The sequence below is a fragment of the Haplochromis burtoni genome, unplaced genomic scaffold (genome assembly GCF_018398535.1).
Source record: "Haplochromis burtoni strain Fernald_Lab_line unplaced genomic scaffold, NCSU_Asbu1 Contig_2, whole genome shotgun sequence".
Taxonomy (NCBI): Eukaryota; Metazoa; Chordata; class Actinopteri; order Cichliformes; family Cichlidae; genus Haplochromis; species Haplochromis burtoni.
In genome coordinates, this window is record NW_024582363.1 from 5,286,129 (window position 1) to 5,312,905 (window position 26,777).

The 26,777-nt window shown below is 36.7% G+C and overlaps 1 protein-coding gene across 2 annotated transcripts; it reads left to right on the plus strand.

Annotated features, from left to right (window-relative positions):
- Nucleotides 1–26,184, plus strand: slc6a2 (solute carrier family 6 member 2). 2 transcript variants are annotated; one of them, XM_005912940.3, is made up of 15 exons: nucleotides 1–141; nucleotides 557–1,034; nucleotides 2,111–2,242; nucleotides 4,541–4,769; nucleotides 11,717–11,855; nucleotides 12,032–12,166; nucleotides 12,783–12,886; nucleotides 15,999–16,123; nucleotides 16,311–16,423; nucleotides 18,664–18,792; nucleotides 19,440–19,539; nucleotides 20,410–20,510; nucleotides 23,181–23,345; nucleotides 24,468–24,539; nucleotides 24,823–26,184. In XM_005912940.3, exons 2-15 carry the CDS (start codon nucleotides 737–739, stop codon nucleotides 24,844–24,846), a joined length of 1,866 nt encoding a protein of 621 aa, XP_005913002.1. In that variant the 5' UTR covers nucleotides 1–141; nucleotides 557–736; the 3' UTR covers nucleotides 24,847–26,184. The 2 variants fall into 2 exon arrangements, with proteins under 2 accessions (XP_005913002.1, XP_042074432.1); XM_042218498.1 differs by lacking the exon at nucleotides 1–141 and adding an exon at nucleotides 166–418.
- The last annotated feature ends 593 nt before the right edge of the window (nucleotides 26,185–26,777 follow it).

Here is a 26,777-nt window from a genome sequence, read left to right on the forward strand (position 1 = left end):
GCGATTTAAAAGCTCGCATTTTATATCGTCTCTGCTGGAGAAGGCGAGCCTTAAAGTTCCTTCAGAATGGGCAGTCTTCCCTCAGAAGCATCTGGACAACAACAGTATCGGGTCATAGAGTCGTGTCCTTAACTTTACCAAGTATGGGGCAAAGCCTTTTATTTGCAGGACTTTAAATTGCGTTAGCAACAATGGCATTCAACCATTTATCTTTTTTTAAATTATCCTTATGATTAATGTTTTAGGTAATTGTTAAGTAGATTGTTCAGCGCACAATGCGCTCAGTGCGCGCTGTGACGTAGAGAGAGGATTTTACTCTGAAGTATGCTTCACTTGTCGCCTCGTATTCCTCACTACATCAGATTCCACAGGCATTTTCCTTAATGGTTTACTAATAATAGTAACTCGGATTCAGTAGGTCTGTTTCCTACAGGACGAATAACGTCGCTTTTTCCATCTTCGCAGTTCTAAGAAGTTTCCCGCTGTGCGTAACTGAAACTTTACGCACAAACACCAAATCTCTCTAAACTCTTTTTTTCTTTTCCCTTCTTTTCAGCCCATGTACACGGGAGTATCACCTGTAGTGTCGGCGGAGAACACTTGCGTATCCGCTTTTTGCCGGCGGGATAGCGGTCCTTATTCAAGCGCACCGACCCAGACCGTTAACTCCACCAGAACCCGCAGGGGGCCGTGAGAGCGCCGCGCCAGCGTGTGCTTCGTACTCACTGCAGAGAAGATGAATATCCAGGTTATGCCAGAGCACAAGCTCTCATCGGTTGCCCCAATGAAACAGTGCAATGTGGAGAAAAAAGAGGTAGAACTGATTCTAGTGAAGGATCAGAACGGCGTCCAGTACACAAATTCCTCGATCATTCCCACCAATGGTTGTCGCGTAGGTCCACCCGGATCCTCCTCCGAGGACAACCGAGAAACTTGGGGCAAGAAAATAGACTTTCTCCTGTCGGTTATTGGCTTCGCGGTGGACCTGGCTAATGTCTGGAGATTTCCTTACTTGTGCTACAAAAATGGAGGGGGTGAGTATGTGGCCTCTGTTTCTAATACGAGTGAATATAAAGATGCTTTTTTTTTTTTTTTTTAATTACCAGACTGATTCTGTCACTAAATAGTCGTAATGTAACGGCAAAGATAGCGGACAGCGAAAATGAACTACAAATTACCCTAGGTGCCCTTAGTAGATTTTCTTCTGTACTGGTGTTCCTTTATTGATGATGATGAGGATGATGATGAGACGTGTGTGTAAAGTGTGTGTAAATCTGTTTTTTTTTTTTGTTTTTTTTATTATTTATGTTTATTTCCTAAGCAAATAAAGTAAATATCCTTTAATTAACTTAATGAGCTGATGACAAGACATTAAATTAATGATTTGAAACTGTCAGATAAATAATGGAAAGTGACGAAAAATTAAAGTGGCTTGTGGCTCCTCATAAATTCTGGGGACAAGATAATCAACTTAAAATATATATTTTTTCAAATGTACTTAATAGCTTTAGCCAATGTATGTAAACTGGACTTTAATGGACTATGGATTGTTTACAAAACTACCAAACACTGCATTGATGCTATGCAGCAGTGAGAGAGAAAAAAGTACAGTGTGTGGTTAAATAAACAAAGGAATTTAAAACAAAGTGGTGTTTTACTTTCAACACTAATGACAACAGAGTGCTCACTAGAAGGTGCGCCCTATATGTTTGTCTGCATATGCATTCACAAAAACATGTTGTGGTCTGTGTTCACAGTGGTCACCTCTACCGCCAACCTGTCAATCATATAGGCCCTCAGCAAAATGTATTCATTACTGTGAATAATGTGTCAGTTGTGATGGACAATGTCAAGAACAATTCAATTGTGAGAGGTTGTTTCCATTTTGGTGGGTGTGCTACTGAGGCACAGCATGAAAATAGCCATGAGCCATCCCACTTCTATGTTATAGTGTGCTGCTTTTACAAGTATGTTATGGTTTGTGGCCCCTACCACTTCCTTTCTCCTTTTCTTTTTGAATATTGTGTTTTGTTTGGCACTTATTTCACTATCAGGCACCCTTGTTAGTTTTTTTTTTAATATTTAATTGATATTATTTCTCTCCTTCCAGGTGCCTTTTTGATTCCCTATATTCTTTTCCTGTTCATTGCCGGGATGCCATTGTTCTACATGGAGCTTGCCTTAGGCCAATATAACAGAGAAGGAGCAGCTACGGTTTGGAAAATATGCCCCGTCTTTAAAGGTGAACTGTGACACACCCAAACACAGAGACACTCTACATTTATCTGCACAGCCATGTATGTCTATATACTTCACCCTTCACTGATCTCCTAATCTGTGTACCTGCTTTGGTCATGTTGTTTTTGCTTCTGTTCAGTGTCTTGCCCTTTAATTTTGTCCATCTGTTCTTGTCCTTTCGCCCTCAGAGGTGCATAGTGTCACTTTAAACTAGTGTCTGTCACATTGGCTCTTTCATCTCTCTGTATTTTCTTTAATCCCTCACCTATTGTACTTCCAACCTTGCAGCCTTCTGCAAATGTCAACTTTCCACGAGTGAAACAAAACCACACTAGGCCAATGTTAACAGTACGCTAAGGAAAATAGATGATTACAATTTAATCACTCATATTTGACAGAAGAACACTGAAACAACTCCAATAAAACCCAGTCTATTTTAGATTTACAGAAAAGGACAGTGACCTCACTGGAGTTTGCAGCTAGCTTAAAACCTTTAATTTATTACCACCAAAATGACAAGTGCTTTTCATAAACCAACTGTAGCCGCTCAGAATATTTAGATATTTTGTCAGAATAAGAGTGAATTGTTTTTCTCTCCTTGTATTTTTTTTCCCAAAGTCTTGCCCTCCATATTTTCGCTGGCACTGATTCCCTACTGTTATCTTTATGAGGATAACTGACTGCCAATATGTGCCAAAATCTTCAGATGCTGATTTCAACAGCTCTTTGCAAAGCAAAATTCTGCAATGGTATTACAACACAGTTAAAAAAAATCAGCAGGAGTGCAGAAAACATGTGGATAGTTACTACCTAAAAACAAAACAGATCTACAGCGTGCAATAGAATGCTATAGTCTGAATAGCTAGTGGACACTGTTTGGCCACACATTTTCATAGATTATAGGCCTTGTACTAAAGTTTGTATGCTCTCTTTTGCAATCTAACAGTGAAAGAACCACTGTTAGGCTAAGTCCATCACTATTACCTGCATCAATAAATTATCTTCTGCATCTTCATAGCAACAATTCAGGGTAGCAACATCCTGCTACTCTGCCACATGTTATTATGTATCTTACTGTTCAGTGAGGTAGGTTGTTGCTTTCATATAATGTTTATACAAGCTACTCCATGTTCGTATATTGTTGTAACTCTAGTGTCAGAAGCTTTAGAACTTTGTTTTACAATACTCATACACATGACTTACACTTGTGCTCCTGGCAGACTTTAAATATTAGTAGACTAGTGTGCACCTGATGACTTAGGCCAGGGGTCCCCAATCCCAGTCCATGAGGGCCGGTGTCCCTGCAGGTTTTGGATGTGTCCTTGATCCATCACAGCTGATTTAAATGGATAAATTACCTCCTCAACATGTCTTGAAGTTCTCCAGAGGCCTGGTAATGAGCTAATCATGTGATTCAGGTGTGTTGACCCAGGGTGAGATGTAAAACCTGCAGGGACACCGGCCCTCGTGGACTGAGATTGGGGACCCCTGACTTAGACAATGAAATATGTAGGAGAATAAAACTAATCAACTGAGAAGAAACCTAATCTTTTTTTAATCACGACTTATGCAACCAATAACTGTTTAAACTTCATTTGACAGAATGTACAAAAAAAGTTAGTATAAAAACTTGAAAAGTTTAACAATAAAGGAGGTATTACAACGTGTATCTTAAAAAAACGCCAGAGAAGTCCCTCTGTCTCCACTGTTAAAACAGCACCAGTCACTGCTTTTGTTGGCTTTTGTGCTAAGGCGGATTTGTTTTTTTTCCTGCGTAGAATGAGTGGGTGATGGGTTTATGGGCTTCTTTTCTTCATGCAAGGACATTACATTCCAGAGTAGGCAAAATAACCCACCCAGAATCCATGAAAATATAGTGGATATATTTGTGTGTGTGTGTGTGTGTGGATAGTATTTCTGTTTTCAAAATACTGGTAAATTTTCAGATATGTGTATTTACCATTTACTACAGTCCCAATGAAAAAATATAGGTGCAGGTCATGGTAATGGCGAAACGATAAAACAAAAACTTGTTCCCATGTCTGCAACCTCTAGTGCTTATTTGCCTGTGTTACCCATTGTTTGTTGATTATATCGCTTTCTCTTGAGTAATGGGTGAACTCCACCTCATTTTCCATAGTTTATTTATTATACCTCCAGCTTTATACACTTATTTTTATAAATTATCTTGAAAAAAACCCACATTGGAGTGTTTTTTAAAAAGAACTTGACAACTGCATGAATTCCATATTGTGAGAATAAGCCGTAATTTCTTTCTCATTAATAACCCGATGTTCCTTAGGTGTGGGCTACACTGTGATTCTCATAGCCCTGTATGTTGGCTTCTACTACAATGTCATCATTGCTTGGTCACTCCACTACCTGTTCTCCTCCATGACTACTGAGCTGCCATGGCTCAAATGTGGGAACAGCTGGAATAGTGTGAACTGCACTGAATTCAATGGATCTCTTCCTGATAATAGCACATCATACGCCAAGAACAAGAATACACCGGCAGCAGAATACTATGAGTAAGTGATTTCTGAAATTAATTTGTCGGACAATAAACTATTTAGAGTACTGGATTTTAACAAAAAATGAAAACTGGCAGAGTTTTTAAATTCAAAGCAAAGGAACATCCTAGCATCTAGCTTTTTTGATGAGTGACAAAATCATTAGATTAAAAACCAGAAGCATGTCTACATCTGTTTTTTAGTAAAACTCTTATGAAAATCTGAAGGCTAAATGTATATTGAGTATATAGTGTAAATGAAATAGTAAATCAGTAAATAGTAAACATAAAAAATGTAGTGATCTTCATCACAGTATTGTGTATAAATGTTTTTTTTTAATTGATGACAGTGCTTTGACCTGCTTAAACAGGAACTTGCTGTCTTCATAAGACAGTGTTTAAATGTTTATTTCATTCAAAACTCAAGTATTTGTTTTTTTTTTTGTATTGTTGCTTTATTAGATGCAATTAGCCTGAGTCAGTAAACTGAATACAGTATAATAATTTACATTTTAACTATGACATACTGAAGTGAAGCATTCTAGTTTTGAAGTTGTTCTCACAATAACATTAGAATAACATATACACCTGGCTAAAATAACCCAAGTAATACTTCTAGAGTGAAACTACCAGTTATGGAAAGAGAAGTAGAAGACTTCAAAATTGTCCAGCTATAAATGTTTTCACTGTAAAAGGCTTAAACATAAAAAGTTGAAATGCACTCTTTGAAGTGAATGAAAACACTCCATCTGTTTATACTTCAAAGACAGCCAGTTCTTCCCCAGCTTCTGTGAAGACTGACTGTGCAGTCCAGAGGAAGTCTGTGAAATGATTTGGACAATACAAGGGACACATGCTAAGCATGACGCACAGAATACATTGACCGTGCACCACAGCCAATGAGCTTTTCTAGATTTTTCACTCCCATTCGGCTGAGCATGTATGTTTATTTAATCAGTATCTATAGTTATCTTTCAAACTTCAGGAACCCTTAAACTTGATTTGTTTTAGGTATCAAATACTTTTTATTTAACACAAAGAGGTCAGTATTCACATGCAGGCTCTAACCTTTTGGATTACGTCAGATCCTCAAAGAAGTGATGCAATATTACTTAAAGCATAGACAGGATCCATAAAACCACATCTCAGAATATATATTCCTCATGTATTATTGAGCTTCATTCACAGACAACAATGGGGTACTTTAAGACAGATCTCGCACTGCAGGGGACAATAAATCCTCCTGCTTACAGCTAGCTTTGAACACAGGAGCAATGCCAAAGCACAGCATGAGGAAGGCCAACTGAGTCAACAGTTCTCTTGCTTCACCTTTTGAGCTTAGTTTGTAACACGAACTTAGTGTGTATCAAAGTTCAACAGTAAAACAAACTGTAAAATATAATGCCTTCAAAAAACGGGTTGTACTTTACATGGTTTACCAACCTAAGTGCCAAATACAGCATTTCAGTGCAGTACATTATAGGCAGAAGACAGCAAGCGTGTACACATATTGTCAATCAATTAAACTGATATGACAAATATTTTAGGAAGTAGCTGTCAGTTGATTATTCTTTGGTGTAGGGTCTAATGATCCTATACCAGCTTGTTTATTGGTTGTTTTCAACTAAAATTAAAAAAAAGCCTGATTATTGATACAGCCTTTGTACCCTCAGAGTAACACTAAAATATCTGACAAAGACCTAAAAAGTGTTTAATAATAACTCATTTGAGGTTTTTCACCTCACTGTTACCTTTCCTGCAAACATCTGATGGAATTTTATTATAGCATAAAATAATGATTTCTAACTATTGTTCATTTTGAATAAAATTCAATGGAATTTTATTCAATTCCATTGAAAATTCCATTGAATAAAATTCAATGGAATTTTATTCCACTGAATTCTTCTAGAACCAAGTCTTTCCATTTGACAGCTATCTTGCCAATGGCTCAAATCAGATTGTGGACACAATTAAACTATCTGGCTTATGAGATCATTGAACCAAGACCATGTGATTCATGTTATGTTACTAAAGCAAAAAAAGGAGAAAAGAAAGTATACTTGCGTACATTGTTAGTATGTTAAAAAATCGAGCTAGGTTTCTGTAACTACATAAGTGAAAATGTGGTGAACCTCTATTGCATCAGTCGATCAACAAGAATTTTCTCTTTTGGCTTTTGATTGGCTCTTTATAGATAGAGGTGAGACAACCAATTCTGTTGCATGGATTGCAGTTTCCTCATAGATTTGTATTATTTTGAATGATGTCCCTGATGATGTCCACTTCTTTTATATCAAGTCAGTTGAGAGGAAGAGCTTTTACATTACATATACAGCAAACATACACTATGGCTGACCTGGCCTTATATAGGTGATATCAAAGTAAATTTTAAATCATGTAAAAGGGTTTAGCTTGGAAGACGTCAGCTGCAGGAGTCACGTAAGGACAGCCAAAAACATGATCTCTGCCAAAAAATCTGACCTGGGGAAAAGAGATTTGCTGGGCATTCCTCTGTGATTAATATGATAACTTTTACAGTATCAGATCAAAGAAACCTTCCAAACGTTAAATACCCAGATCACTGAATCATTTCAATTACCATAAAACATAGTATCTTTGCTGTCTCATTGCTTAAAGCCATACATGTCAAAAAACCACCAGCTTTCACTTAATATTTAGTCTAATAGTTTGCTTCAAAGTACTTTTGAAATGGCTAAACTGCTTTGGGAAACCTTACACAATTCTAAATTGTATTTCTGTAATTTCTTAATAAAATAACATAATGACTAGGCTTTTTTTACAAAAAACAAACTTGTAAGAAATATAAAACTCTTTTCCATCTGGTCTGTGCTGTAATTTGGTTTTTTAAGCTTTCAGTAATATTACAGTATGATTCCTCTTATAACAACAATTTCCGGTCTCTACCAACTCCTGAAACAAATATCTGACACATTAGATGTGATTCTATACTTTTTTGCTAGCTATATAATACTAACTGTGAAAAGTGAACCAAAGTAATAAAATGAAACAGAGCTGAAAAAATAGTGGATTCTTTTGGTTGATTTAAAATAAGAGCCAGCATCCAATGATACATTGTATGTTGTGTGTCTACACTACTTCACACAATCCAGTTTTCTTCTTAATTCACTTTTGTTTTTTTGTCTTATATTTGTTGTTCCCAGGTACTAAAGCTTTGGGCACAAATAGAGCTAGGCTCCATCTTTAAGCCTCCCTGATGACAAGTGTAATCAGACATGATTAGACATGATTCATTAGATCTGATTAAAGACAGATTCTGTAAAAAAACATGTTCCATGTTTTACTCCTGTCAGAGTATATTATTAACATAAATGATGAGCTTATCAACCAAAGTTACAACTAGAAATATTTTTTTAAGTCAGCAACACTAACTCCTTTCCTTATTGTACACAATATCTATTCTCTATGGATCTAGCCTGAAAGCAATCACATCTGATGTTATGTCAAGGATAACTAGACTTGATAAATAGTTCTCATTTGAACTAAAATATCTAATTTCACAGACACTTGAAGAAACTGCCTTTGCTTCTGCCGCACACATGAATTTACCATTTGTTGAAATAATTGTTCCAAAATAGCAAAGATAGAATCACATGTAATTTATTAAATAAAGCAGATTAAAATTACATAGAGGTGTAACTTGACACTCAGGACTTTGGTCCTGAGTTTTACATGTGCTTTTTCAAATTTTTTAAGCAACTTGAAAATCAGGCTGAATGTAAAGTAGTGTGCTAGCTTCAAATATACAGAGATGAGTAATGGTAACAGTGAGTGTTGGGATAGCAGAACAACTGGCTTAGTGAGTGATGATTAGACTAAATGTGTTTAGAGTAACTCGGCCAAAGGGGCCTGGATTTATGTTATAGTGCGCATGTACTGGCAGTGCTTTAGCAATGCTATCAGATGAGCAAGGAGGCTCTGGGGCATTACAGCATAACACTAAGACGAGGCCTACAGGCCAGAGCAGAGACTCTCAGCTCCTCTCCTCAAATAAACTGATGTCTTCACACGAGCATCTTCTTCCCCAAAGACCATATAGCTTTGAATACATTATCTGAAAAAGATCAGCAAATGTCTGTCTCTGAACAGTCTTCAGTTTGCATGTCCTTGAGGATACTTGTGTCGGGCTGTTGTGTAAGCAACCTGAATATCAGATCCAAATCCAGTTCCACTGCTTATCAGCCCATAACATTGCATGCCAATTGAATTTTATCTTTCTTGAGGAAAGTCTTAGGGCAAATGTGAAAGGAACAAAAGTGCTTTTAAATGTTTAACTGCACGATAATGATATCCAATTAAAATCAAACCAACTCCCAGTACTTATCAGCTCTGGAGCAACATCTAACAATTTATAATATCATGACCTGGCTTGTTTTTGGGTTGTTGCCCATCACAAGTGCTCATTGGGACAGGCTGATCTCTTGGGGTCCATGGATGCAGAATCCTAAATTGATGCTTTGGAAAGCATTTTTCATGCATTCCAACAACCGCCTCCTTTCACAGTGCTTTTGAGTAGATCTAAAGATTTTATTATTATTATTATTATTTTATCCATCCATCCATCCATCTATCCATCCATCCATTGGCTTCCGCTTATCCTTTTCAGGGTCGCGGGGGGCGCTGGAGCCTATCCCAGCTGTCATAGGGCGAAAGGCGGGGTACACCCTGGACAGGTCGCCAGTCTGTCGCAGGGCTAACACACAGGGACAGACAACCATTCACACTCACATTCACACCTAGTGGCAATTTGGATTATCCAATTAACCTATCCCCACAAGCTGCATGTCTTTGGACAGTGGGAGGAAGCCGGAGTACCCGGAGAGAACCCACGCAAACACGGGGAGAACATGCAAACTCCACACAGAAAGATGGTGAAATTGAACTCAGGACCTTCTTGCTGTGAGGCAACAGTGCTAACCACCGTGCCACCGTGCTGCCCTTATTATTTTATAATTATTATTATTATTTTAAATAAATTCCAGATGTTGCAACCACACCTAAAAACAGCAAAACCAGCATTGCATTTATCTGTTATCTTAATCTAAAGAGAAAATCATACTATTTTCTATACTCTTCAGCCAAACTGTAGATATTTCTTAGTAATAGTAAGGAATAACTGTATAAAAACAGATATTCATTATGTCTGTGTTGGTTCTCATTCATTCAGGTCATGGTAGTCTAAGGAGCTTGGAAGAAAGCGACTGGACTTCTTTACCTAAAGATCTTTAAAAAAATTCACTCACTTTCTTTTCAAGCTCCTTAGAAGACATTCATAATCAATCCAACATTATGTGGCACTTTGAAACTTTTAAAAGTAAAAATTTCCATTTGGTTAACAATAAAAGAAAGATCTCATGAGTTTATCCATCTACGACCAGTGTGTAGTCTTATAATCTTTGCCCAAAATTAATTTGATCATCAAGAAAAGTCACTGTAAAGATTCAGAAGAAAATGCACTCATGAAGACATTGTTATCTCATTTAATTCCTCTATGACTTAAATTTGCCAATTTTGTATTGCTTCTAAATGTGTTATGAAAGAAAAGTGATTTTTTGATGTGCTGGAAGACATACTAATATTTTAGGATGACATATTAAGTAACCTGAAAGATGAACTTTTCACCATACAATATGTGTACAGGTTTTTCTAAGCATTTGACGCTGTGAACTTCCTTCCCATTACGCTAGAGCAAACATTCAAAGAATGGCCTAGCGGATGAAAACAATATTTACTGTAGATAGGGAAGGAAGAGATACCATTTGTCTGTCTTTGTTTCATTATGTCATAACACTGCACTTGAATCTTTGAACCACGACCTTTAATCTTACAGTAGCATTTTGCTTGAGGAATAGCCTTATAAAAGTAGAACAATGCCATAGGTCTTTATTGACAGTTTCAAAGCATTTGTGTGCAGTTGGGTGACAAAGGAAAGCAGTTAATTCACTTCGAAAGCCTGGAAACTGGATGCTTTTTCATCCAATTTCAAACAACTTTCATCCCTTAAATTTACTGTCAGAGCCGGGCAGGCCGAAGTGTTTGAGGTGTGGACCCAAAAGCAGACACTGGAGAGAAAAACTAAGTATAACAAAAAGCAAGCTGTTTTTTTAATGCTGATATCAAAACAAAAAACAAGGCAAAGAGAGCTTAGAAAAAATTAAACTAAAACCTAAACTGGGATAAACTAGGTTTAACAATGAAAACCATGACAAGAAAACATTAACATTAAACTGAACAGAAGCATAAAATAATCCTGGGACCTGATGTGACATGATCTAAGGCAAACAGATGAAACAACGCTGAACAGAGGGAGACAGAGGACTTAAATACAGAGAAGGGTAATGAGGGAAGTGGAAACACCTGGGGAAACGCAGCTGACACAAATGAATCTGAATCAAAATTACAAAATAAACTCAAAATGCTGGGACACAGATCAAGCCCCCTTACATTTACAAGCCAACGATGTTAAGTGACAAACTAAGGAAACCATCAGCTACTAGTTGGAAATGTTGGGACACATTTGTCCCACAAGTTGTTTTTACCCAGGACACTTGTTAACTTACTATTTTTAAGACTACCCGAACTGTTGTAGAAAATGAATGAGCTTATTCATCAAAAAGCATGTCTGGTAAGATATAGCTTCAGTGTAAAATAAATACATAAATGAATTTAAGATGCCTTATCTGTGACAACCTATGCTAAAAGCAGTGTTACACGACAGTTTAAATTGATATATAGCACTTGTTTTTTGTATAATTTTTAATAGATATATGATTTATGGCTTTGTTATTTACCAACAATGCTGTGTAATTCTTCAAAAACAGCTTGTGAAATACTAAAAATTGTTTGAATGGAAGTATACACTGCATGAAAAGGGCAAGATAAACCCTCTTGGTGTCATGATATAATGCTATTTATCATCTTTTGCAGACGGGGTGTGTTGAATCTTCATGAAAGTAGTGGTATCGAGGACCTGGGCTGGCCTCGCTGGCAGTTGGTTTTGTGCCTGGTCGTGGTAGTCTTCATCCTGTACTTCAGCCTGTGGAAAGGTGTCAAGTCGTCCGGCAAGGTACAGCCATGGATCAACAAACAGTTTTCTTAGTTTTTTCTCAATCGTTTTATACCAAGTGGGATGATTGTTCATATCCACAGTTCATTGTATTGCACGTTTTCACTGAAAAAACGGTTCACTGAAAAAAAGGAAAGTATGATTTCCTTTTTGTTTTCTGTTTGTTCCCTACTCAGGTGGTGTACATTACAGCTACAATGCCCTATGTGGTCCTTTTTGTGCTGCTGATCCGAGGCATAACTTTAGATGGGTCTATGGATGGCATCAAAGCTTACCTCTCTATTGACTTCAAGCGACTAAAAACTTTAGAGGTCAGAGACAGACTATGAAATTCCCTGTTTCAGTGCTATGCAGATTTACACTTTTGTGCTTTTTTCAGATGCTGAGTTGTTATTGAGTTGTTGTTAGGAGTTAGGTCATGAAACCCTCAGGTGCATTACTTAACCTGCTGCTGCAAAAAAACAGTCATGTCAGTGTCTAAGTCGATTTACACAGCCCACTTTCTGAGTTACTGTTATGTAGTGGGTGGAGTATGTCATGCTTAGGGTTAAATGCTAAATTTCATTAGTGCCTCCCAGGCTGAATGAATGTACAGTATATGAATGAATGTGCTCTATACACACAATCTTGAGACACAGTCTTCCACTGTCTGAGCTCATGTATGTGTGTAAGGGTTGATATTCATGTTTTGCAAAACATTTGCACAACATCCATAAATAATATACCTGACATGTTTTGTAAAATAGAGCCTTGTGTTCCTGGCTGATTAAAAAAAGGTGCAGGTAGACAATGATTTGTTTTCTCAAAGATGATATTCAGGGAAGTAATGAAAGTTAGTGTATTCACGTCAGCCTATGGCTGTGTGGCATTTTAGGTGGGAACCCTCTCTTTTGGAATTGATACATTTTCTTGTTACTTTTGGCATAGGTGTGGACTGATGCTGCAACACAGATATTCTACTCGCTGGGTGCAGGATTTGGTGTGCTCATTGCATTTTCTAGTTACAACAAATTTGACAACAACTGTTACAGGTAAAAGTTTGCATTATATTTGTGATAATCTGAAATAAGCCCACTTCAAAATTTATCCTGCTGCTTTTAAGCTGCCCTGTCTTTTCAGCTTTTAATTGGATTATGCTGCAGAGGTGATCTTAATCTGTCTAATTTACCCCAATGAACAGGTGTTAGCAGAGCAGATAAAGTACAGGGCAGGAAGAGCTGCCAAATAATAGCCAAAGGCTGTATGTTCACCGGTCTGTTTAAATGCTGCTTTTCCTCAGGAAATGTAGGAAATGTGGTTGGAGACTTGACTAATCTTTTCCACATAATTAGGTTGCAGTTGTCCTCTTACAGGGAAATGTTGTTGGCAAAACACTTTGAGTTTGACCTATGGTATATATATATATATATATATATATGTTATATAATTATATATATATATATATATATATATATATATTATATAATATATAAATATATATATATAAATATATAAATATATAAATATATATATATATATATGTATATAATATATATATATATATATATTATATATTATATATATGAATGAGACACCCTCTGGGGTGGTAGAGAATGTGAGTGTGGGTCTGTGTGTGTGTGTGTGTGTGTGTGTGTATGTGTGTAGAGTGAGAAAGAGAGAAAGTTGTCTGCTTTGTGCAACAGGCAGACAACACTTGCTTAAAAATAGCTTAAATAAGTGAATATTATTATTAACTGCTTATATTGTTAAATAAGTAGATAATAAATAATAGTCATAACAGAGGCCTCCAAGCTAAATCTTAACTACACTCTGATATATGCATTATGGAACCTGCTGTCCTGTCCTCTCTCATTTATTCACGTTTGCTAAACCCCAAACTAGGCCTCTTTTGCCTTCCTCCTCTCATGTCCCATTTAGAAATGTGAGTGGACTGCTGGCAGGTGGAATTTGCATTATGCCCTTAGTGGCAAATGAGCAGATTTGAACTATTTGAAAGGCAGCAGCCTGGAAGAACAAGCAAAGTTGGAAAGAGTTTTGTTTGAATACCAACAGAGACAGAACACCAGCTAAATAGTGAAAATAATGATAATTAAATAATGAAATAAAAGTCCTACTAATTAAAACTTAGCCTAATAATTTTCAATTAACAAATGGAAAAGGAAGTTATTATGACAAAGAAAAACAGCTTAAAATAACAGGAAGTCTAATATCAAAACACACCAGATTCCAGTTAAAATCTAATCATGTTTGTGTAATCATTAAACTATTAATAAACTATGTTAATTCGTCTTATTAAATGAAAATTGTAGGGGATCACATACAGAGACCTGTTTAACGAGACAGATGTAAATGATTTCCCCGGGATTGTGATAAGAGAGGACCCAAATGCGGGCACTGACTTTGATGAGATGAGTGAGCTTTTATTTATAAGTAGAGATACTACAGACAAAAGTGGAGGTGTCGAGGACAGGAACTAAGAAATAACCTAAACTGGAAAAACCTAACAAATGAAACTGAAGCCAAAACTCACAGGATGACATGCAGAGGAACACAGGGAGACTCAGGGAGACAACACAGACAAACCAGCAACAAGCACGAGAAAACACAGGGCTTACATAGTCACAGGAGATATCAGGCAATGGGGGACAGGAGGGGAACAAAGCTTGGAGAAATCAGTGCTGACAAGACAAAGAAGCAAAGCAGAATACACTAACATGAGACACAGACCTTCAAATTAAAACAGGAAGCACACAGAGACAGCCTGGAGGGAGAAAGAGAACATGAAGAAGCACATGACGGGATGAGGAAACAGAACACAAGGAGTGGGAACACGGCACCAGAACTAACATCACAATGTAAACACAGATACACAGAGGGCAAGTACACGAGGGGAACCTACTGAATACACAGGGAACTAAACAGAGAATACAGCACAGGTGTCGAACTCCAGGCCTCGAGGGCCGGTGTCCTGCTAGTTTTAGATGTGTCCTTGATCCAACACAGCTGATTTAAATGCCTAAATTACCTCCTCAACATGTCTTGAAGTTCTCCAGAGGCCTGGTAACAAACTAATCATTTGATTCAGATATGGTAAATGTATAGCGCTTTACTAGTCCCTAAGGACCCCAAAGCGCTTTACACAATCAGTCATCCACCCATTCAGATACTGGTGACGGCAAGCTACATTGTAGCCACAGCTGCCCTGGGGCGCACTGACAGAGGCGAGGCTGCCAAATACTGGCGCCACCGGGCCCTCTGACCACCACCAGTAGGCAACGGGTGAAGTGTCTTGCCCAAGGACACAACAACCGAGACTGTCCGAGCCAGGGCTCGAACCGTCAACCTTCCGACTACAAGACGAACTGCCAACTCTTGAGCCACAATCGCCCAATGTTCACCCAGGGTGATATCTAAAACCTGCAACCTAAACTAGAACACTGGACACTAAGGAATAAACTAAGATTAACAAAAATAACCTGAAACATTAATCATAATGCAAAATCACAAAGACACAAACAACTCAAAATGCTGGGTCGAGAGACCCAGGATCCTGACATTAAATACATTTACAGAAGTGAAATGAATACAAATAATTGAATAAAAATACATTTTTCACAGCCTATAAACTAAAAATAAATGTCGAAAGGGGTGGTGTTAGGGGGAGAAAATTTTTTGTTGTTGAGATGAGTCACTCACTAAACCAATAAAGATGTCAAGGTCAAATTGGATTTGTTCTTTTGGTCTAACAGCAGCAAGTTAGTGACCAAGCACCATAATCGCCTTTCCAACCACCTACTAGAAGCAAGGGACAAAAGTTTCTCATTATGTATTATATGTAAATCAATCCATGAAACATTTGAAAGATAACAAGTAACATTCGGCTTCATTTTAGCTTTGCCTTCTTGACCCAGTACAAACTTTGATGCAGATTACCATAAAAGAGAAGCACTTATATTAGCAGTGATTTAACAATGTTTGATGCCATAGAATGTGAACGAATGATACTAGCTCTTTGGAACTATTGTGTACTATAAAGATCGAAAAGGTCGGATAGTTGGCACTTTTAAAAATAGAAGGTATACCGAAAAAAAGAAAACTGTTCCTTCTTAACTTTTTATTTTTGCATGTGCTTTCTTAATCTAGGGATGCTCTCTTGACCAGCACTGTGAACTGCGTTACCAGTTTCTTCTCAGGGTTTGCCATCTTCTCTGTGCTCGGATATATGGCTAAAAAACATGGGGTGAAAGTAGAAAATGTGGCAACAGAGGGTAAGTTTTCACATAGCAGCAAAAGCATTACTAAGACTGACATCACTCACTAACCTATGTTGCTGTAATGCATTTTATATGTGATTTTTAACTTTGGAACGAATGATACAGTATTCGATCATCTGTACTTAATACTGAATACACATAGATACATACAGGAACGCTGAATTGTTCATTGTATATACAGGTGCAGGTCTGGTGTTTATAATCTACCCTGAAGCAATTTCAACACTTCCGGGCTCAACATTTTGGGCCATTGTGTTCTTCATCATGTTGCTGACTTTAGGCATTGACAGTGCAGTAAGTACTACGGACTATTACAGCAGCTCCTTAAACTAAACTCATATCCTTACAACTGAAAGTGGACCGCTTATTTATAAACAGTTATTTTCCAATTATCTCTATATTTTATATATAAATATATAATTACTCACACACACTGTTGGGGAGTAACGGAATACATGTACCGCCATTACGTATTTAAAATACAAAATATGAGTAACTGTATTCTGTTACAGTTACCATTTAAAAAGGTGGTATTCATAATATAGTTACTTTGCTGAAATAAAGGGATTACATGGCGGTCTTTTCCTGTTTCATATGTTAGACTATGCCCTCTCTATTTTTGGTTTCAACGCCCAGACAAAACACGCATTAAGAGGCTCTATTGCCTGTGTCTCAATCTCATGGCCCATGTCACCTCTACTTGCGGCCCGCATAATGACGTGAAGAAATATTTTTAAAAATTATTGTTCAAAAAATTATTTAATATGAAGGCAATAGGCAGAGTGTTTACAATCATAGCTCTAAAGAATGTAGCCTCATGGGCAGTGTAGTCCAGTTGTAAGTAAGCTATTAAGACTGGACTGTACACTGTGTTCGTGTTTTCTTCCGAAACAATAAGTTCCTTTGGAGCAGCCTTTCAACGCTTCTCTCTGTCTCTCGTTAGCAAAGTTGACCCAGACAACAAAGTAAAGCTAGTTTTCGGCTACGAGCCCGACACGAACCCGATGTATTAGCCAGAGGTCCCTTTATTACGGTTCGGAGCCGCGGACCTGTTTTATATACGTGCGGAATAGTTTTCTATAGATCGCTGCAAAAAGTGCAGCCTTACCTAATGTCCACCCTACTGTTACTCATTTATATTAAGATTTAAAAATCTAGTTGTTAAGTAATCCAAGGTATTCAGAATACGTTACTCTCATTGAGTAACGTAACAGAATACGTTACAAAATACATTTTGGGGCATGTATTCTGTAATCTGTAGTGGAATACATTTTAAAAGTAACCTTCCCAACACTGCTCACACATTATGCAAGTGGAAAATAAATATGTTAAGTTGTAAAAATATATAAAAGCCCAAAGACAAAAATAAGGTAGCAGTTGTGTGGTGAATGTTACAGCTGAAATACATTATTATGTATGCACAACAAGAAATAATTTTATTAAGAGAGAAAAAAGTGTAAATAATAATGTGCACTCCGAGAAAAATGTGTTACTGTGGTTCACAAATGATGCAACAAAAGTAGACACCTCCAAGCACAGTTGTAAATGCAGCAAAAAGAGACATTGAGGAGCAATAGAGCTCCACTCACACCATACTCAGAGGTCACATATGGCCAAGTTCCTTTAGCACTGTCTACACAAAAGTGTCCACAATGGTTTGACCTTAATGTGTACACAATTCTCTTTCAGTGTGACATGTCGTATGTTGCTTGGCAGTATTGTCGACTTGACAGTTAAGTTAACATTGTCAAGTTAAACTACAACAACAGGATAGATAAGATAGATAGATAAAAAATTAACTTATCGATCCAATCACTTATTGCATAGAACAGATTGGGGTGTGTAATAAAAATATTAAACAGTATAACGGTATTTTTATTTATTTCATTAGACTCTTTATTGGCACAAAACATGAAAAATGTTGGTACATTTAAACAAAAGGAAACTTGCATAATGTATGTGTGGCTTCAGGTGTCATCAAATGATTAGCGAACAACATGCCAGTAAAAGAACAGAAATATAATAATAATAAAATGAATGAATAAAATAAACAGATAATTGACAACTACAAACATAAATATTAATAGAAATATTGTTATACTATAACCAAATGAATTTTTGCATGAAAAAGCTCTTATATCATAAGTCATCTAGACTGTCAGTCATGCCAAATATCTAAAGTTTGTATTTTGGATATTATTAACATATTTAAAGATGATCTGCATCCCTGTATCCCACTCTAATCTTAGGACAGAGTAATAACTATTTCACAATTATTATTATTTCACAAAATATTGTACAGATTTGAGGATTTCCAATTATTTTATAATATACCATATCTATCGCCATTTTGTGTGATATGTAGATATTTCACTAAGGTTTTTCTCCTCTGAAGCCACCTCTTGTAGCTAAAACACTGCCATAACAGTATTGACTGAAATTGCAAAGTTGCAGTTGTATGATTGCCATTGGAGTTCACTTATGGCTCAGATTCAGTTCTGAGTGTCTTGTGTCTTTTGTGTGTCCCCTCCCAGATGGGTGGCATGGAGGCAGTCATCACAGGCCTGTCAGATGACTTTAAGATTCTCAAAAGAAACCGAAAGCTTTTCACCTTCGCTACAGCTTTTGGAACCTTCCTGTTTGCTCTGCTCTGCGTTACCAACGTCAGTATGACTGGATGTTTATCTGCTTATTTACTTATTCATGAATATCTAAAAAGTAAATATTGTTTTAAATATTTTTCTTTTGTAATATACTTTTGCTTTGTAAAACACAGCTGACATTTAAAATGCAAGGGACTCAGTCTCATGACTTGATGCCATCACGAAACAAACTCTTTCAAAGAAAAAGACCAGCTCTGATAACAAATCATAATTTAATTAAAGCCAATATTCAGTTTTCATTCACATGGTATCACCAGCAAGGTAAAATTCATGCTGACTGTGGAAATATAAACTTTGGAGACAGGATGAAATTGTGTTAGTGAATCACATGGTTTATTTCCGTTTATCAGATCAGTAAAATTATTAGTAAAGTGAATGATGCCTTTCTTTTGGCGTATCCTTGAGAAAGGAAACAGACCAAATCAAAGATTTACTTACGTCAAATGTGCATGGCATATCATCCTGAGATGCCAACTCCACAAACTCAATTTTAAATAATCTTTTAGAACAAAATTTGTATATGATGTCTATTAGTTCGTTTACGTTGAGAGAGACTTGTTGGTTGATTTCATCAGCTGCATTATCTTCAAAGTAAAACAGTTATGTATGGCACACACACTAAATGATGGTTCTTTCCTGCTTTGTAGGGTGGAATGTATGTCCTGACCTTGTTAGATAGGCACGCAGCAGGGACTTCAATACTCTTTGGTGTGTTGATCGAGGCCATTGGAGTGTCGTGGTTTTATGGTAGGTATGCCCATGGTGTTCTTTATTATTTAATATTCTGTTAAGTTATTTATCTGTATATCTGTATATGTATCTATATTATACAGATAAGTATCCAATTAAAGTGAGAGGATGAACATTTATCCCATTAAAATCCTGTTAGGATTTTACTGGTATGGAATTGGTCCACTTGTCTCCTTTGAGGGAAAGATCTCTGCAAATCAGTGCAAAACTTAGTTGTTCTCTGTCCTGTGAACCTGAATTGGATTAGCAGAAGAAAATGGATAGATAAGACAGAAATTTAAATGGTGGAAAAAAGCAGACAGTCTGTCATAGGTTAAGCAAGGGAAGACCAACAAGCAGAAAATTAAGTTTAGTGATGAGTTTTGCCTTAGTGGAACACATATCCAGTTTGCATTTGTTTGTATTTTGCACTATTGCAGCACAGGGATGAACAAGATAACATACTTGACTTAAAAGTGTCATTAAGAGAGTTGTACAGAGGCAGAGAGAGAGAGAGAAAAGTGAATAAACCAAGTCCAAGACAGAATACTTTTTGGCACATCACACCTATCTAATCTTTTAAGTCATCTGTAGACAAGCAAAACTGGATAGATATAGATAGATTAAAATATCTAGGAGGCAGAAAAATATGTTGATAACAACATGGTCATTTCTTTGAAATAATGATATGAATAAGATGCTTGATGGGTTATGTCAGGTTTAGATTATCTCAGGTCACTCATGAAAAATAATAGTGGACTATGAGGGTGTAAACCATGTTGCATTTTCTCCTTGTGTCCAGTGAGACTACATGCTTGGCACAAAGAGCTGGCTGAAGCCTACACTGATTAGTAACCTTTGCTGTTTAACTTTTTATGCTCGCCCCAGGTGTGGATCGCTTCAGTGAAGATATTGAGCGAATGATGGGCTTCAAGCCAGGACTCTACTGGAGGCTGTGCTGGAAATATGTCAGCCCTGCTTTTCTGTTGGTGAGAGCGGCAACAACAAGAAAGATTGTAGTCCGATACTCTGGGACAGGCATAGTATCTGAGCTCAGACCAAGACACAAACTCAGCAAGGCCAGATAAAACTAAAATGTTTCAAGAATCAGCGACTGGATTTCTTGGAATTATTATTTACTTTATGTATTTATTTATTTAATTTATTTGAATATCTTGCATTCTTAATGTTTGAAAGCTGCATTGAGGTCCAGTTCAATTCAATTTAATTAAATTCAGTTTTATTTATATAGATGGCCTGTATTTGTATAGCGCTTTTACTAGTCCCTAAGGACCCCAAAGCGCTTTACACAACCAGTCATCCACCCATTCACACACACATTCACACACTGGTGATGGCAAGCTACATTGTAGCTACAGATGCCCTGGGGCGCACTGACAGAGGCGAGGCTGCCATATAGCACCAAAGCACAACAATAGCTGCCTCAAGGTGCTTTATATTGCTAGGTAAAGACCCTACGATAATCCAGCAGGTCCATTTCATTCCAGCATTAAGTTTCCTTCTCAGTGATACAGTACTGGTTAGCTCATGCAAGATGTAACATGAGAAATAATAAAAAACAGAGAAAGAATAGAGAACTTAAAAAAAACAAAAACATTTACTACACCAGAGAGAGCACATATGCACATAAGCACAGAAGGAGGGTGGGATAAGGGAGAATTGTTTGAACCTTAGCGTGCCTCCTGGCGAGTTCCTCACTGGCAGGTGGATTTAGCAGTGCGCTATTCCACGTGCATTAGAGGAAGCGCATTGCTCGATTCACTGTTATGCAAAAGTGGATGTAGACAGCCATGTGCTTCCTTTAATATATATGCGTGGTGGTTTGCAGAAATTAGTAAAATTACATATTGTAATGAATAATAACAAGTTACCATTGTTTATGTATACATTTTCGTATACAGGGAATTCCCCGGGTTACATGCTTTTGTACACCAACAGAATACATATCCTTCCTGAAAGCTAAAAAGTTTAATTTGTTAGTAAACTAGGAGATAAGTAATATGGCAGCGATATGGCAGTGAATTCAGTGTTTACTTTTTAAGTCAGTGAATACACTTAAGTGTCCATGTGTTTCTCTGTGTGAAGTAATAATTTGTTCTGGACTATAACTTAGATTTACAGGCAAAAATGTCTTACAAGGCAACAAACTCTTGTGGCCATTAGAAGCATTGCTGTTTTTTTTACAGCCAACTTCATTAAAGAATCTGAATGCATTCATTCATTCACAAGACTTGGGAAAATACTGTCTCAATGAATGCTGAAAGAATTTGGGATCAATCACATGCCTTCCTCTCATATATTAGTACACGAGAGATGGAGAACAGTTTATTGAAGCATAAACAGTTAAACAGATTAAATTAGTTTCATAAATATCATTTTTCAATCATGTTCTGCACATATTTTGCGGTGTGTGGTTTCATAGAAGTGTGTTGCTTGTTAGGGATAAGAATTGATAAGGAGTTAGTGATTCCAATTCTATTATCAATGTCTTATTGCTTTAATTCCTTACTGATTTTCTTTTTGTTTTTCACTGGGTTGTTATTGGCTCTGTTGGTGTCACCACCATCACTAGGCAACATTTCAAAGGAATTCCATTAATGCAAATTAATTGCCTATTGTGTAGGCAAATGTTTGTGCATGTGGGAGAACTTTACTGTTTTTACTGTAATCAGTATTAGGGTTGTTACTCAAAAAAAGTTATTTATTACACAAATTACAAATTTGTGTAATATATGTAATATGTGTAATGGAGTATTTTGCATAATTAATTTGAGGAGAAAGTAATTCATTATATTACTTGTTACATTACTTTTGCATTTCTCTGTAAAATGACCCAAAACACATTGTCTTAAATTACAATTTAACAATGTAAATCTATGGGCTATAGTCCCATACACCAACACAAATCTCTATCCTAATGACACATACAGTATATGATCTTTATCGTAGTATTGAGATATGACCACAAACCCAACAACACAAAGCAAAGATGGACACAAAGAGACTTTAAAGTGATCGCTGCAGTGATTCTACTTTAGAAACATGGACAGGTATAAATGGAGGCTGCAGCCTGATTGCTCATCTGTTTGCTACCTTTTGAAATTTTGGGTCTGGCTGCTGGGCTGCCAGCTTTGAGCACTCAGCTTTAACATCAGTCTGGGTTTTTGGCTAGCTTAGCATTAGCACAGTGTCTGTGCAGATGTTTGCAAAAAGCTAGGGTTAACAACATAATGCAGTTGTTTCTGTCCTGGTTTTCACTTTACCATCGTGCTCTCGTCCTTTTAAAAGTAATGGTCATATCCACACTCTACACTCCACAAGAAATGAAATCAGCTGATTGTAGCAGTGCAAGTGCTAAGTGGAAATGAAAATGGGAATCAACAGGCAAGCAATTTAACAATTTTGAAGAACTGATCAGATCAATTCTCAATTCCCATCCCTATTGGTGGCTGAGCTTTTATTTCACTCTTCTGTTTACATTCCTGCCTTTTATTCTTTTTTTGCCTTTGTTGCCTGTTTTACAATTCTATGCATGTTTTATTTCAGACATTAAGACCATTATCACTCTAAATAGATTGTACCTTTATATTGTGTCTATTATTCTCTTTTTCTTCTCTTTTCTGTTCTATTTTCAACAGTTTGTGGTAATAGCCAGTCTGACATCATCAGACCTGAGCTATGATAACTACGTCTTCCCTGAATGGGCCAACCAAATCGGCTGGGGTGTGGCATTGTCCTCCATGCTGATGGTTCCTTCTTATGCGATGTATAAGTTCTGCAGTCTATCAGGAACCTTCCGAGAGGTTTGTATCAAGATATGTTCAGCACACAACGTTTAAAAGTAACTGTATTAATTTTGTGACTCATCCAAGTGACTTCTTCAGTTTGTCTCTCCCACTGAAAACACAATTTCCAGATAAACAGGTTCAACTTTCTTGAATTTCCTTACCTGGATGATTAAGATAAGATAAGATAAGATAACCTTTATTAGTCCCACACGTGGGAAATTTGTTTTGTCACAGCAGGAAGTGGACAGTGCAAAAGTTATGACGCAAAAATTAGAATACATAAGTGTGTATCAATATATATTGACTAAGGTTTTCAGCAGGCTGATCATTGAAAAGAAGCAAATATAAAAGACGTTTTCACTGTAGGAAGCACTTTGTTAAAAACATTTTAAAACAAAAATCTAATTTATCTATATTCTTTGATGGATATTTTCTCATGGGTCTCATCTGTCACTGGAAAAAAAAAACATTCTTTCTGATCATTTGCTAGTCCAATATTTCACCATGGACCTCAATCTCGCACACAAAGCAAACATCATTTTTTGCTTAGATTAACCTGTTTTTGATTTGAAGGATCATCGCTCAGAAATTTATTTATTTTTTAGTGTAAAGAGCAAATAGAAGTATAAATAAGTAGTTGGTTAAAGTGAAAAAAGTATCACTCTTCATACGTATACAATACACATAAAATAGAGTATCAAACACAGTGAAAATTAATCTTACATAAGAGTAGCTAGATTCAGTCACTTCCATTGGTGTACACTAATGCTGTGTGAATTTGCTTTTGTTAAACTCTTGAGACCTATATTGAACACTTAGCAGTTAACTACTGTTAACGCCACTCCATTGTAACAATTCCTTCATCCTTCTGGCATTTCCCATTGATCCTCAGTGATAAATATTATTCTCAGGTTTCTCAGGGCATGTGCTGAAAACTATTATGATGCCTATTCATTTTTTTGGCTGAAGTTTCCTCATGATAAAGTATTTTGCATGTTCTTTAGAAGAACTCATTCAAAAAATCTATCTACCTACCTACCTACCTACCTACCTACCTACCTACCTATCTGTGTGTGTGTACTTAATAGAGGACATATTTCTGTTAGAACTGATTTGTCGTAATTACTTGTTTTGCAGAGGATAGCTTACTGCATCACTCCAGAACATGAACATCACATGGTTGCTGAAGGAAAAGTCCGGCAGTTCAAAGTAAGGCTCACATTTTTTTGTTTAAATATGAACTGGCTAAAGGGCTGTAATTAATTTGGATTTGAACACAGGTGTGTCTACTAACTATTGACTATTGACTATTGTCTCAAAGTGTGCATGAGAGGCAAACAAAATGTATGGTAGACTTACAAATGTAATGTAATTTCATTTTACTGAACAGAGAACAATATCAAAATAGAATAAGGTACTTTTAGCATGTTGATAAAACAGACCCTTGTGAGTAAGCAATGAAGTATGGATGAGTATATCTATTGTGTTACAGCTCAGACACTGGTTGGCCATCTGATCACAAATACAGTACCCAGAATACTATCATCCATCCTCACATCTGGTGTCTGAAGTTCCTGTGTGCCACCTGTGGTCAGACAGACAAGAAGAACAGTAGGCTCCAACCTCTCTCAGCAGCCTCCCTCTTCTCTCTGCATTTACCACCCAAGGCCTTTGTTGTCAACAGTGGCTTCAAGCATTTTGATTCAAGAGCCTGCCTGCTAACATTTGGAAATCATTCTACAGCTTCCACTACCAAGGGAGGATCACACTGTGGGAAAAATTTCCAGTTATTTGCTCATGATTTTTATACACCTTAGTTTTCATTTTGTACACTTTGCATTATCTCTTGGAAGGTATAAAACTTAAAACAGAAGCAATCCCATTTCCCTGTATACTACTAAACAGGGGACTAAAAATGTTAGAACTTTTAAACTTGTTTTAAAGATTCTTTATTATTGCGTTGTTATTGGAAGAAAGTCTTCATTCTTACCATTCTGTGTGCACAGTGACTTATCTATGTCAGTGCCTTATCAAGCAAGACACTCTATGTTTCTTACAGTTCACAGACAAAGAAATAAAATACACTGTGTCGACTCAGGAACCCACTAAAATCCAACCGCTTTGTGGATGGCAATCTCCTAGTCCTTTGACACAAATTTCAAAGAGCTGGGAGTCAACAGTGCATCAAGGTCAAGTTCCTTATCAAATGAAAAACCAAGAAGAAACAATCCTTTTGTGTCACACTGTGTTATAGTAAAGGGAATAATGCATGTATTACTCCAAAGCTTCAAAGAACAGTGGCAGGCTTCGTTCAGCTCTTACGCTTTCAGGAGCATAAGAAAAACTTATAATTAAATCTTAGCCTCAAAGAATGGCTAATTTATAACCTGGTTAGTCTCTGGCTGCTCACTTAAGGTGCAGGGATAAAAATTCACCAAAACAAATGGCGTAACTGTTACAAACAGCTTTGTATTTGTGTTGTGTGACTTTTATCTTCCATTTTTTTGTCTGTTTAGTGCTTCTAAAGAATCTCTGTGGCTTTTCCTTCAAGGAGACAATGAGAGAAAGGACAGTGAGAGCATGTGTGTGTGTGTGTGTGTGAGGGTGTGTGTGTGTGAGTTGTGTATTGGGATTATGTTGCAAACCATGCTATATGCTGTTAGCGCACATTACACAGAATACAACAATCAAATGCCTCGCTTTCTTGTGCTGTATATTAATGATTATGTTATTTGATTATAACCCTTATATTTTCATTTGAAACACGACTTGTAGTGTTCCTGTTTTCATCATCATAGAAGTGCCAACAATTTGTATTAGTGATATTTTTTATCTTCTCCTGTTTTTTTTTTTTGTTTGTTTTTTTTATTGAGATGAAGTTGAAGGAGTCTAACCTTGAATCATAACAGAAAAAGGAATAAAGCCACAAAGAAAAAAACAAATATATGTGGAATATATAAGAAGATATAGAAATATATGAATATATTCTTTTGTTATATCTAATATTGTATTTATCAACTTGTTTATAGCAAACCGTGAATGTAAAGTATTTTAAACGTAACTGTCCATAGTCATAATATAGTGTTTGATGTATAGCTAAGAAAAAAAATTATATTCCATGTAACCTTGGGCTACTTTGTCACATATGAATGTGAAAAAAAAAACCCACCCTGGCTTTACTGGACTACGTTTAGAGTAATGCTATGTACAACACCAATGTCCTATTGATCGTGAGTGACAAATGTCTATGAAGAATTCTGAAGTATCAACACGATGATAATAAAGAATTTCTTCTATACAGTTTAACATTGCTTTTTGTTTCTTTATTTCCTTTTGTTTTAGTTTTTAAGCATTCAGCTATTGCTAACTTCATCTGTTTGTCATAGACATTATGAACACAGTTAGTTTTACTGTTGGATAAGCACTTCTAATACTGGTTCACTGTGC

What these genes read in the sequence shown, in the direction of transcription:
- slc6a2 (XM_005912940.3), top strand. Translation starts at nt 737, where the DNA reads ATGAATATCCAGGTTATGCCAGAGCACAAGCTCTCATCGGTTGCCCCA. An exon ending in GTGCTACAAAAATGGAGGGG is followed by an intron (nt 1,035 to 2,110) that starts GTGAGTATGTGG and finishes CTCTCCTTCCAG; the next exon opens with GTGCCTTTTTGATTCCCTAT. An exon ending in CTCTGCTCTGCGTTACCAAC is followed by an intron (nt 18,793 to 19,439) that starts GTCAGTATGACT and finishes CCTGCTTTGTAG; the next exon opens with GGTGGAATGTATGTCCTGAC.